This window comes from Cannabis sativa, chromosome X (assembly GCF_029168945.1).
Source record: "Cannabis sativa cultivar Pink pepper isolate KNU-18-1 chromosome X, ASM2916894v1, whole genome shotgun sequence".
Classification (NCBI taxonomy): domain Eukaryota; kingdom Viridiplantae; phylum Streptophyta; class Magnoliopsida; order Rosales; family Cannabaceae; genus Cannabis; species Cannabis sativa.
Window position 1 is genome coordinate 77,484,598 of NC_083610.1, and position 14,846 is coordinate 77,499,443.

Below are 14,846 nucleotides of genomic sequence, written 5' to 3' on the forward strand. Positions count from 1 at the left end.
CCATACATGAAACCCTCTCCCATGAAAAAGGACATGAGCAAATGAATGCAATAATTTGAAGCGGGAGATCGAGTTCCTAATCAGAAAAAATAACCAACACTTACAAAAATATGGAAGAAACTATACAAAGCTAATATCGACTTTAGGAGTTGGATGTCGTATGACAATTGGGTTATTCTATAAAAATTGGAAGCAAGTCAACCCTGAATTTAAAAATAAAATTTGGAAAGTTATACAGGTAACTGGTTCTTTGTTATAATTTTGATTTGTGTTTGATTAATTCAAATATTAACTCTAATAATGTTTGCTTACCTTAAAACTAGACGGGTTTTATAGTTTGGAATGATTTCAAATATGATTGCATGGACATGGCCGGGCAGTTAATGAAAGATTTCGAGAACAGAATGACCAAGGACATCATTATGCCCGTATTAGAAGAAAATGATTTGTAACGGTTGGCTGACGTCCCTGAAAAACATCATAAAATTGACAAAAATGATTAGTTGAAATTTGTTACAAGTCGCCTAACTCTTGAATTTCAAGTACTAATTATATATGTTAAGATAAACTTTTAAATATAAGTACTTGTAGCTAACATATTATTTTTGCATGGTAAGAATTGAGTAAAGTACAAAGGGAACGATCGGTAAAAAACTAATTCAGACATCAAAATGGTCGAAGTAGAATGGTGAACGTAAAAGAAGATGTGGTAAGTAATTAATATAATAAATTTCTAGCAATGTGCATCAAAATGTAGTAGTACTCATTTAAGTTTTGTAAAACAATGCAGAAAAAGGAACTTGAGGTTCAAGATCTCCCACGCCACCGTATTTGGATCAAATCTCAGACCAAGAAAACAAAACTTATCACTGATTACGACAAGAAAATTGCCAATTAGATACTAAGTATTAATCGCTGATAAAGTAATAATAAGTTAATATATAAAATTCATATACTAATTGCTTAAATATGTGCACTAGGCTCAACTAGAGGAGCAAGTTAGTCAGGGATAAATTAAGGTCCATGGCCAAAATGACATTCTGACGCAGGCTCTCGGGACACTAGAGCATCCTGGACATGTCAGGGCTGGGTATGCTAGTACTTGAATTTTTTTTAATTATTTCAATAGTTAGACAGAATAAATATTCATTAACTTTATTTATTTATTTGTAGGTTCCTTGGCAAGGCGTCTAAATTTATTGATAGGAAGAAAAGGGAAGTTTCTGATGCTGATGTATTATATGGTGTTTTGTATATTGTCTACTTGCACAACTACCATCAAGACGTGCTGTGTCGAAGGGAAAAGGTCCCATGCCTTTTCGAAAGGTGGTGGTGATCAAGCTGGTCTATTATTCACTCTAGAGATCATGGCGCTAATCTCCAGGGAAATCAGATGGATGGTTGAAGAATTTTTGAGAATAAAGGAGAAAAATGCTATAATTTCAATTCAGGTACCACGTGGATTCATAGCGCCTTGTACCTAGATCATGATATCTAGAGAAGATTTACAGCAGGCGGCATTGTGTGACTTCATCAGAAACTAAGGAATACTTTTTGGAATGATGTATACTCTTCTTTAACCTAATTAACCTTATATATCAATTTTTAATGAAATTATTATAAAACTTTAATACTTAACAATTTAATCCAGGCATATTTGGGAGAGTTACATGATTTGAGACAGATTTTCAAGTTTCACGGCTCATAGCTTCTCGCAGTGCACGGTATAAATGATGTCGAGAAGGAAGAGTCCTTTAAAGTTGCATTAAAAAATTGGCTCATGGGTTATCATTGATATACACCAAATATTCTTTATTCCCTAGAATATGGGGTAAACACTACTTAAGAGATAATTTAAAATTGTTTTATTTATTATAACTTGAAGTTATTTTTACACTATCTTATATACATATATATATATATATTATTGTCCATTGGATGCTAGAGGTCGTTGCACCAGGAAAAAATATCTATTTAGACCCTATATATGGCCACAAAGTTCCCCAATAAATTCATGTGATGTTGAAAATATAATAATTTAATTACTAACAAATATTTTAATTCACTAACTTATATATATGTATATGTTAATTAATTAAAATATTAATATAATTTTTAAAACAGTGCACACGAGACTTTAGGGGGATCAAATGAATTTATTAGGGCGTGGTTAGGAATATCACTAGTAAATTATTCAAAATAACCTAAAAATCAAGAATATGGTTTTTATGTATTGAAACATGAGTGACATTGTCGCACGTGCAAACCCTAACCATTATTTAAACGAAAAAACTGTAAGTTTTAATTATTAATTATCTTATTTATTATATTAACAAGTAATATATATACTAATTTAAATATTTACTTTTTTAACAGTTTGGGGAAAAGAAGACATACGATACAAAAACTGAATTGTGACCGTTACAGCGACAATGGATAGAACAATTGATAGCTGTGATTCACGAAGGCTTGGATTGAGCTGAAATGTATAAGAATTTTTCTTCCCTGGCTTATCTTTTTTATGTTAATTTGTAATTTTTATATATTTAATTAGATATATTAACTTGTTAACACTTTGACTAATTTTAAAATATTTGTGTAATATAATTGTAATTTTTTTAATTGCTTCTATGAAATTAATTAAGTATATTGGTTAGCCATGAAATTAATTTAAGTTAATTAATATTTAATTTAAATAAATTAAATTTGTGAAATAATATTAGGTTTTAAAATTGAAAAAATAAATTGATTTTTATACCCTATGTCGTCGGTTATTGTACATATGGCGTCAGTTGTTATATCCTATGGCGTCGGTTATTGTATAATAACCGACATCATATGGACATTATGTCGTCAGTTATTATACAATAATTGACGCCATAAAGTCTCTCTATGGCGCCAGTTTTATTTGACCCTATAGGGTCGCCTAGATCAGCATCTATAGCAAATTTTGTCAAAATTGACGCTGAAAGACCTTAAAAATTGCCTTTAAAGCCTAAATTTATAGTAGTATGCAGTGTTTGAATTTGTGCAATAAATTTCTTACTCATTCACCAAAAAAAATGGTGCATACTTTTAAATTAGTTTTCGTGTCATTTTCGAGTTAGGCGTTTAACTTGAAAATTACCCATTTAATAAATGGGTTAGTCATGTCAACTCGAAAATGATCCAGACCATATAAGGAAAATCTAAAAACCCATCATTTCGTACGAATTTCAAATTGTGTTATCGTATCTTACTCATTTTGCCACCGTTAATAACTTACTTCTAAAAAATAATTGAGCATAAATAATTGACCCATATACATGAACTATTTGGATGATTTCAATTATATACAGTATAAATTTATACTCTTTGGTTTCAGTAGTCATCAAGATCAAGATGGTATAACAAACAAATCAATAACAATTAAAACGTGAAAACTAATTACTCCCTTCTGCGTCTTTGGTCGGCAATTCTCTAGAAGTGGAATCAATGAAGGGCGATTGTAGGAAAACCAATCGATTGAGCAGTGTGGCTTTCGGTTTCAGTTGGATTGGAGAGAGAGAGAAAGTAGCGTTTAGTGTTTGAGATTGTGATTCTTTTTACCTAAATATGGCATTTAAAATTAAATTTATAAAAATGTGGCAAAGAAAATACTATAAAAAACTTTAAAGTTTGACAAATACCATGTAAGGGTGGTAAAGTTAAAAAAATCATATTTATGAAACTTTTTTATAGAATCTTATATTTTGTGTAATTTTCACTTTATTTTTTTTGGGCCCTTTTTATAAAAATAAATAATATTTTTAAAAATTATTAAAAAAATATGTATATTTATTAAAAAAAAAAATTCATTTGGCCCCTGATAAAGGTGGGCCTTAGGCGCAGGCCTAGCCCGTGCGCCTTAGCCTAGGGTCGGCCCTCTCAAAAATAGGTGCACTAATGCAGCCCTTTCATGTTTTTAATATCTTAATAGTATTAATCTCAATTTTTTTTATATGATAGTGTATATTGTATTTATTTATGACATTTTGTAATATTTTGAGAAATTCAAAATAATTTATAATACATAAAATAATAAAATTCTAATTGTCTATATAAAATAAAATAGACGTGCGTGTAATAGCTCGTTTAGGGCTCGTTTAGAACGTCGTATTAGGTCGTATTGTATTGTATTGGATTATATATCATATTTTTATATAATTACTATGTTAAACTTTAATTTATATTAAAATATTATATATTTAGGTGTCCATAAAAGTTAATACCACATATAGTTTTATATAAAAATATTACATAAAATACAATACAATACGACCTAATACGACGTTACAAATAAACTCTTAAGTTTTATTTAAGTGCGTTAAATTATTTAAAACTTCTTAAAAATTTAAAGGATGTTATATATAATTACGGGATATACACTGTGATATAAAAATATTAAAACTAAAATCATCTAAATATAAATAAGATGAAAGAAGTACTTGGATACACAGTGCACCATAAAATTTTCATATACTAGTTAAACAAGAAAGCTAGGGTGTATATATATATATCTATATATGTGTGTATCAACATGTCCAGGATGCTGATCTTTTAAGGCCAGGTTTAATTTGCTTGTCTTCTTCGAGTGATATCATTCCCAAATGAGAAGGGTCTTCAAGCATCATTTTAGCCACCAAATAGCTTGCAATAGACCATGTTTGGAACTTACGAGCCTGTTTTCCCACGTACCTCCCAGCCTTACCGTCGTAGTACTCCGGCCACTGGTCCTTCGACAATCGGCTTTCGGCTAATTCAATTGCACGCCTTGCTATCTGAGGACGACCGGTCTTTATACTCGCGGCCGTTAACAGCCATATAAGCACTGTGTACAGTACTCAAAAGAGTAGTATATTATTGTTATTGTTATTACGAATAATAAAAAAAGCTTAATTAATGGCAATTAAATTCAAGAATTATAAAAATATTTGTCAAAATAAATTTACCAAAAAGGACTTTACACAATTACAGATGGAGCGCATGATCATCAACTCTTTTCTCTTCCTATATATCATTTATTATTAATGGTTGATGACAATAAGATTATCCTATCACTTCATTAATTTAGCACCATAAATCAATAACTGAAAGGAAGAATACTCTTTCTAAAGTAAAGGTAAAATCGAGCTAAAAGGGGTGTTTGTTTTTGGAAAAGTATGAAGATAGTAAACTTGGTGAGGCATTGATCAAACTCTAGTCTACAAAAAGTTTCATTTTCCCTTTTAAATTCGCTTTAACACTTTCCCACTTAATATTCGTCTACAACAACACCCTACCCACTTAATGGAATAGTTTTACTTGAGTATTGTATTAAGAGTACTCGCTATTTTTTTCTTGTTTTTTATTGTTACTAAATTTCTTAAACCACAATACTACATAATAATAATAATAATGTTACCTGGCCAAGAACCGGCATTGTGATAACTCCATCTTGTGTTCTTAGGATCACAACCAGTTACTATTTGCCATTCATGACCTTCAATAGCAGGATAACATATTTTAAGTGGCATTTCTCCAACCAACTCTTCCCAACGGGCTTCAATAAGATCCATAATAGCTGAAGCTTGGTGAAGAGTAGCCAAAGAAGAAATAATAGCAACACAATTGCCTAAACAAAACCAACGAAAATCCATTCTAGCAGGGCTTACATTCCCAATGAAGTAACCACCACGTGTAGGCATGAAATCAAAAACCCAGTCAGGAAGAGAATCGGGCATCACATTGAATTTGTTTACAGCTGTGTGGGAGTACTCCTCTGTTTTGTATCGATATATATCGTTAAGTTGCTTAAGGTCCAACCAAAAGTAACTCCTTATATGGTAACTCAATGCTTGGAGACGATCACCTATTAGTTTCACAAACTCTTTATTCCCCACTACTACATGATCATCGTCTTGCTTAAGCAAAACTTGAGCACATCTTAATGCCATGAAAAATAATGCTTGTATTTCTATTGGGTAACCATAAATACCCTAAAAAAAACATGTTATATTAGATATATAATTTGTACAAATTAAAACTACTAATATCCAACACTTTACAAAGTTAAGTTTGGCGGGTGTTGACCATTTTTTCATAATAATTATTAAACAAAAATGTGTGATACTAATTACTATATATGGGCATTTTACAATTTTGTATACATTATTTTAATTAATTACAAAATATGTGCAAAAAAACTTATTATCATTTTCTCATACACTTTTATATATAATTAAAAACTTTTTTTCAATTTTTTTTATAATATATATATGGTAATAATTATTGATTAGTATATATATGGTAATATTGGTTATGTTTATTTTTATGTTTACAATAATAATAAACATACTAATAATATAAAACATTTTATATATGTATTTATTGGCTATGTTTACAATTATAATAAACATACTAATAATATAAAATATTTTATATATGTGTTTATTTTATTTTCTATTAATTAAACATACTAATTTAATAAACAAAATATTAATATTCACATAAGTTTATTATATCACTCTACGTGTGTTATGTTTATTTTTTTAGTAATTTTTTAGAAAATAAATAATATATATATAAAAAAAAATTATTTATCTTTATCTTTTTCTTTGTTTATTAATTGTGTCGTGTTTATTTTTTTTAATTAAATAATTTTTGGAATTTATAAAGTTATGTTTGTTTATTTATTTTTTGATGTAAGAATTATACTTCAATAGAAAACTCGTTTACTAACTCATTAGAAAATAATCAATGTATAGAAACAACAGAAAGAAAATATACTTATTTTAGTATAGTATAAATTGATTATGTCTATTTTTATGTTTACAATTATAATAAACATACTAATAATATAAAATACTTTGTATATATATGTTTATTTTGTAATCTATTTATTAAACATACTACTTTAATAAACAAAATAATAGTATTCACATATGTTTATTATATCACTCTACGTGTCATGTTTATTTTTAGTGATTTTAAGTATTGATTTATATTTATATAAATTAATGTTTATAATTTTGATATTGTATTTTATTAAAAAAAATCTTATTAAATTATAATAATTCATACTAAAATAGATAATAAACATTTATCTTTTAATAAAAAAATATTTAACTTGTTTATTTTTATAAATCTGTTTAATTAATTTTACGAAATTGTTTATTTTGAGGTTTAATAAACATATTAAAAATGTATGGTTTCATGTAATAAGTTTTCAAAATGTATAAATTTTTAAAATAATTTTTTTTTGCACATTTTTTGTAATTATTTTATTTTTGTTGTACATTTATGAAAAAAGCCCAATATATATTTTACTAGTACTTGAATCAAGTATCACTCTAATTCCATCACAAAAATTATAGATTCCAACTCAAAATAAATGAGTAATAAATAAAATAATTAATAGTTTAATATTTTTACATTCAATTAATGTGGACAATATTGTTCAATAAGCACTATTGATGTGTTTTAGAAATTTTCTAAATTCATAATAGGCCCACGATAAAAAATATGTATTTTTTTGTGTGAATCTACTGTGCGACTGTACGCTAGCTCCTATTTAAAAAGTTTTTTTAAGTGATGATAGTGTTTGTTGTAGCTAGCAAACATATATATACAATATATATTTTTACAAAAAATGGAATAGTTTGTGGTGTTGAAAACAAAATCCAAACTTATTGCAAATTTTTTGAAGACGTATAAAAAGCAAGCGTACTCTAATTATAATGAATACCGCCATATATGATATAACTTATATACGTACCATTCTGCGATCAATCATACAACATCCATCCGCGCATAAGAGAGTTGGAAAAGTGTCGAAGCCTTCTGATAAGCATATGCTTAGAATAAGGCGAATACCATTTTGGCACTGTGGCATATCAGCCAAGGAGGAGTCTCCTGTGGATTTTGTGTAAGCACGAAGTAATATAATCCACCAAAATCCAGAATCAATTGGGGCCACTCTTCCTATTGCACTCTCACCAAAATCAGCAAATATAGTCTCAGAGTTTCTTACAGGATCATGTAACACTTTGAAACTTGCTGGCATTACTCCTTCTCCTAACTTGAACTGGTCCACTATTTTCTCCCATGATTGGAGCCTTAGTGTCTTTAGAAGAAAATTTCTCACTACTTCTTCCTCTCCATTCATCAGAAACGCCAATGCACTTGGCACAAAATCTCTAACAAACACCTATGTTTAAACATGGTCATTCGTTTAATATTTGATAATAGAACTAATTGCTTATATTCAAGTTTTTTTTTTATGAAAATAATAAATAAAATTGACAAAAATTGTTATGTACTATTGTGGTTTAAGAAATTTAGTAACAAATAAAAGTCTTAGGGATAATTTTTGCAAAATACAAATTCCAAAATAATATTTAAATAAAAAAAGTAACATTTAACACGTGATATAAAAAAAAATGGAATGTCTAAAGATGGGCGGTTGCTCTGTTTACAAAACAAATCTTTGCTCAATATCCTCTGTTTACAAATAATTGCTTATTAATTTTCTAGGTTTTACAATAATTTGTTAGAACATAATTAATTATTTTATCAAAATTTGCTCAGCAGAATTGAACTCGTAAAAATCCACCCACATTGGGTTTATTATATGAATAATTAATTTGATGTTGTATGTACTTTTGTTACATAGCAAGATTCTAATTAGAAAATTCTAAGTTAGAATTCTTTAATAAAAAAAAAAATAAACATGTTTTAGTGGAAATTAAAACAAATAAACAAAGAACAAAGTCTATATAGTAAAATTGATTCCAACATTAATTAATATATTTGGTAATTAAAAAAGAGAATTATAATATAAGTAACCTGATCATAGTTAAGTTCGTCTTTGGAATGGTCAAGAGCAGCAAGAGTTCCAACAGGTTGACCACGGAAGTGAACCAATGATCTCCTCAAGTTTTCCCAGGCATCGGCAATAATGGGATGTGACTCATAGTAACCGTTGGATCTGGGGATACTAAAACCAGATCTTCTCACAGGAGAAGATACATGATGATGATGGTTATTATTTCTGTTGTGATGACAATTATTATAATAATATTGGGTACTAGTGTTTGTGGTGGATGACATTTCACCGAAGAAAGGCCTTATTTCAACCAATGATATATTCCTCTCTATATTTAAGGGCCTACTTCTATTCAATAATCGTAAAAGATCATCATAGTCTTCACTCTCATTCGTATCTGCGGCCACCGTCTGATCACGACACGTCATAAGTCTTCCATTTTGGTGAGAATAGTCCTTCGTTGGAGACATTTTCACTTGCCAAACGAACAAATAAAAAGGTGAAAATATTGAATAAGAAACACTGAGAAACTCTACTATATATATAGTGGGAAGGAAGATATTTATGTTGCTCGATCTCGTAGTTAGCTTTGTTACATTTTGTAATAATTTCTTTGGGAATACCGGACTAAAGCAAGGTCGTCTAATATTTGTGTTGGCTGTATATATGTGTTAGATAGTACGCATGCATTTGCCATTTGCCAAGCCTTATTACACTTTTCATTGTTCTAAACGATATAATATAATATTCTTTGCCAAGACCTTGAGATATGGGATATTTAACTACTTGTTCTGAAATAATATTCTACAATTTTTATATATTCATTTATTTATTTATAAATTTACTGAAATTAATATATCTCAACTTGATCCTCAAAAGCTCCGTGCTCTTATTAAATTACTCTAATAAATTTTTCTACTATATCTTTCAAAATACATGATCAAAACCTTTATGACATACATCAACTTTTCTATTTTTCTTTCCACATTATTTAAATATAATATTTAATTTTTTTATTAATTAAAATAATAATAAATAAGCTATAAAAAAAAGAAATAAATGATTATTTTGTTAAAAGAATCAAAGAGAAAGTAATAAAATAATTTTTCAAAATTGCTTTATTCTATCTCTACATATAGCTAAAGATTTAAAGGGTCGTTTAAAATGAAGAAGCATTTGAAAGAGTTGATTGATGGCCATTTTACGCTTCCAAAGTTTTCTCTCATAGTTTTCCTCCACCAAAAGTAATGTAAATAAATAGGATGATCACACAAACTTGATTATTTATGTAATAAATTATATAAGTGGAAGCATTCATAGTTAAAGATAATTGGTTAAAATTCTTTGTGACATGAATGTTTTAAATTTGTGTGTCATTTATGTATACATTATATCATATTTGGTGTTGGCGTAAAAGTAATCAAGAAGTTAATCTTTTTAGCAACGATGTCTTTTAACTTTTTTTTTTTTTTTTTTTTGAATAAAATAGCAACTTTTATTAATGATAGCAATTGAACACACTTCAGCAGAACAATCTTCATACTGAAGTGCACGACTTGAAGAGAAACAAGAACTCCTGACAAGACAGTGAGCTGTTTTGTTTGCAGATCGTTTAACATAACAAATATCAATGTAATTCAAAGACAATAATAAATCACGCACATCAATCACTAGCAATCTAAATTGAGACAACATAGGAGTGTTACTCTTTATCGCTTGAACCCACAGTAGACTATCGGCTTCAAGAACAACACTTTGCCAATCGTGTTTGAAAGTCCTAATTACTACTGATTTAGTACAAATTACCTAAATTGATTATTTCTGTGAATTAAACGAAGAGTAAATCAAAGAACACAGAATTTACAAGCTTCATCTGCATTGGAAACGCATTCCAACCGAGTAGTGCTTGGGTTCCCTTGAACCAGGTAAAGTAACATCCACTATAAAATCAATTCAATTACAAATACCAGTTCTGATTCTACAAATCAAACAATGTAATCTAAATTGACTTTTATACAATGTTACCTAATACTTGAACACACTCAAGTATCAAGATCTAATCACCAAAAGATCTCTGTAAACACGAACTCTGAATATTCGAACCGAATCACATTCACCGATTGATCCGAACTCTCTTCGCATCAGCGATTCTATCTCCATCTTCGACCTCAAGAAGATCTTCGAAATAACAATCTGCACATTCAAGAAACAAACACAGAAAAAGAAGCCCTAGCAGAGCAAGAATCCAATAGAAGATTCTAACAGAAGAGAGTTAGTTAGTATGACAGATCTCACAGTATTTATATGCTGAAGATAATAAACCTAACTAACTAAACAACCAGCAAGGTACAGCTGGCACAAACTAACAACCTTGCAGAAAGCTGACATGGCACTAAAATGAAATTAGTGAAGACAGATGCAACTAACTACAGAGAAGATGTTAGAAAAGCAAATGTAGTTTCAGAATTACCAAACAACAGTAATATCTAATTTGCCACACAAAACACGACACTTACAATCTCCCCCTTGGCAAATTATGATCAACGACAACCCAAATTGAAATCACCAAAAGTTTAGACAAACCGCAAATAAAAAGATCCAAAAAAAAAAAATTAACTGTGTACAAAGTTTATCAAAAGGTAAAATCACTCCCCCTCGATGATCATAATCAATCACTGCTAGAATACGAGACCAAGGGAACACAGGAACCAATAACCCTTGAGTCACCACCATCAGGAGCAGAGGACGGAGCTACAGTGGAAATCTCCCCCTGAACAACTGCCACATGTGAAGGCTCCCCCTGGACTGCAGCAGATTGTGAAGTCTCCCCCTGGACTGCAGCAGAATGTAAAGTCTCCCCCTGAATAGCAGCCCCAATAATCTCGCCTTGCTGAAACCAAGAATCAATCTCCTTGTCAATGCCAGCTGATGGAGAAGGGACTTGAGCACTGGGACCCTCAGTAGGTAATGGTACAGGAGGAGCTGCAGACATCTGTGGCTGACTGTGTGCGGCAAATGGATCTACTGCTGCATTAGATGGAGAGACAGCAGGAGAGGCCTTATGCTGATCAGAGCCATCTGCAGAAGAGCTAGACACAGTCCCTTGGGAATTAACAGCTGGAGAAACTTCAGATTCCTTGAGGACATTGGCCATAGTAGTGAGAACATCAATGACTGATTTTTCAAATCGACGTTGCCTGAGTTGATCACGAGCATAGGAGATGGCCAGATCAGTAACTGTGGTGAGCAATTGAGATTGCCAAGGAGTTGAAGCAGCACCATCTCGAGAGGATGAAGGACCAGTTGATGCAGATGGTAAATCTTCCATAAGTGATGCCCCAACAGCAGAGACATCCATTACTGACAAGGGAAGTGGTTTGCTATGCACTGGATTGAAGGATTTACCAATGGATGGGACAGGCAGGATTTTGTCTTGTTCATAAACAACTGGAGAACCCCGTTTAACTAGTCTGTTGATCAAGCTGGGATAAGGCAGAGTATGCTTGATACTCTTGGCAGAGGCAGAGCTCATAATCCGATCATACATAAGAGTTGGGAGATCAATACTCACACCAGTTCCCAAGGCATACAGAAATCGAGATGTGTTGTAGTAGATCGTGGAGATATGTGAATTAGCCCACCAGTTGGACATAGCTATTTTATGGAGGACTCTGTAGAATTCTGATAGTACAGTGACAGGTAACTCCTTCCCATTCCACACAAAGTTGGGATTGCCAGTAATCTCAATACCAACTTCCTTAAACTCATGCTTATACTCATCATTAAATGTAGGGTGTGAGATGGTTTTGATTTTTAGGACACAACTAATGGTGGAGGGAGCAAACCTAAACCTGTTGCCTCTAATATATGCAAGATAAAGAAACTGACTTTTCTTGTTCAGAATGCTTTCATCTAAGTTGGCATAAAATTCCCTAACCAGGTTCTCATTTGGGGTTTGGAGGTGAGTAACTGATAATGACCACCCACGACGTTCAATCAACTCTTGTATTTTGGGAAAATACTTGAGTTTAACCCGATATTCAGGCCACAAGGGACGACGACACACATTTTCCTGAAACCTAAGAAGCTTATCATTTGAGTAAAATGGTGCGTTAGAGGTGGTTGACTCAGACGCACAAGGTGGAGGGATTTTAGTTTTCTTAGACCCAGACAAAGGAGGATCATCAGAGGAACCCCTTTTTCTTTTAGGTGAATGCGTAGACACTTGGGGTTGGGACGAGTCAGACACAGTGGGAGTAGAGACCTTAGGCGAGGCAAATGGGATTGACATAGACCTAGTAAACCGCCTAGGTACAGTAGAAGGGGAAGGAGGTGTACCTGATCGTGGTGGACATGGAGGAGTGACAATCCTGGTTGGAGACCCACTTGGTTCCTCCGACTGCATGCGAGACGGAGAATCATCTCCAATCAAGGCTGAGGTTTTAACACGACGATTAGCCCGTTTGCCCATATTGACACGGCCTAGCACAACCAAGCGAGGCTGAAGAAGGCTCACGGTGAGGAACAGTCACTCGAACGAAAACAGAGCTGGGAGAAGATGAATAGTGCCACTGACAGGGTAGGTGAAATTCAAATGATGGTAAAACAAGATTTTTATTACCGATAAATGGAAAAGACCAAACTACCCTTTGGGTCCAACGTGAAAAGCCCAAGCCCATTAGCAGATTTAAAAACCCAGTAGCACAAACTTAACACAAACAATACGAGAACAAATATGGTAATTATAAAAATGTGAATATACGACATGGACTACACGAGCTCAACAGTGAAGAAAGAAAGAAAAAAAATTATATGCTTAATGGACACACACCAGTGCAAAAATAGTCTGAGAAAGGCACTACACAAGACAACAATACTCTTGGCACAGATAAGATAGTCAATTAAAATGTGAGAACATCAAGGAGCAAAGTCATATGCTAGAAGGGACTATAATTGACACATGATCAAGGATGAATCAATAAGCTACCATTTGTGTGTGATGTGACCTCATGTGAAGCACCAAGAGATTAATCAAGGCGCTTCACTCATCTAAAAAAAACAACATGAATTGAAGAGGACAATTGACTTCCCCCCTTTCTGTTTTTTTTTTTATTTATTCAAATATGGAAAGACTTCCCTTTTTCTGATAAATCAACACTCTCTGGGTTTTGCCAACCAGTTAAAGCTTTCACTCTTTCAGGGAGATGTAGCCGTCATCCTTTGGATTTTTCTCTGAGAGTGACTCAAAAAGGAGCAAACTTTTCTAGACACTCAAAGGTACAAGGATAGCTCTTCCCATTGCATCCATGAAAGGTAGCTTTTTCAACTGGGGTAACTGAGGATTCATCCCTAATCACATACAACAATGATCCAAACTATATATGAACTCCTTGTACATATAATATTGACTAACTTACCACAGCCAAAGGCAGTTGCCTCTTGTAAGATGCAACTTTCATAGGATCAGATAGTGCACACTCCAATGGAGTTGCGAAGATGGGCAAAGGTGTGAGCATCCAGAGCCTTAGTGAACAAATCAGCTAGTTGAGCACCTGTAGACACATGAGTAACAGTCAGCAGTTTATATTCAACCATATGTCGAATAAAATGATACCGTATGTCTATGTGTTTGGTACGTGAGTGCTGAACTGGGTTTTTGGAAATGTTAATGGCACTTGTGCTATCACAGTAAAGGACCAAGGAGTTTTGGGGAAATCCATAATCAGTAACCATCTTATTAAGCCAGATCAGTTGAGTACAACAGCTACCAGCTGCTATATACTCAGCTTCTGCAGTAGAAAGGGAAATTGAATTTTGTTTTTTGCTTAACCATGACACAAGATTATTTCCCAGGTAAAAACACCCTCCCGAGGTACTTTTCCTATCATCAAGACTCCCAGCCCAATCAGAGTCACTGTATCCAACAATGGACATGTTGGTATCTCTGGAATACCACAACCCAAATTCTGAAGTGCCAGATAGGTATTTAAAAATACGCTTAACAGCTGACAGATGAGACTGT

General features: G+C 32.1%; 1 protein-coding gene across 1 annotated transcript; it reads right to left on the reverse strand.

Moving 5' to 3' along the window:
* Positions 1–4,368: 4,368 nt before the first annotated feature.
* Positions 4,369–9,464, reverse strand: LOC115698296 (probable alkaline/neutral invertase F). The gene is made up of 4 exons (XM_030625514.2): positions 8,845–9,464; positions 7,775–8,206; positions 5,423–5,996; positions 4,369–4,849 (listed from the first exon to the last, which is right to left on the reverse strand). The coding sequence occupies exons 1-4, from the start codon at positions 9,292–9,294 to the stop codon at positions 4,554–4,556; spliced, it is 1,752 nt and encodes a 583-aa protein (XP_030481374.2). The 5' UTR covers positions 9,295–9,464; the 3' UTR covers positions 4,369–4,553.
* Between the last annotated feature and the right edge of the window lie 5,382 nt (positions 9,465–14,846).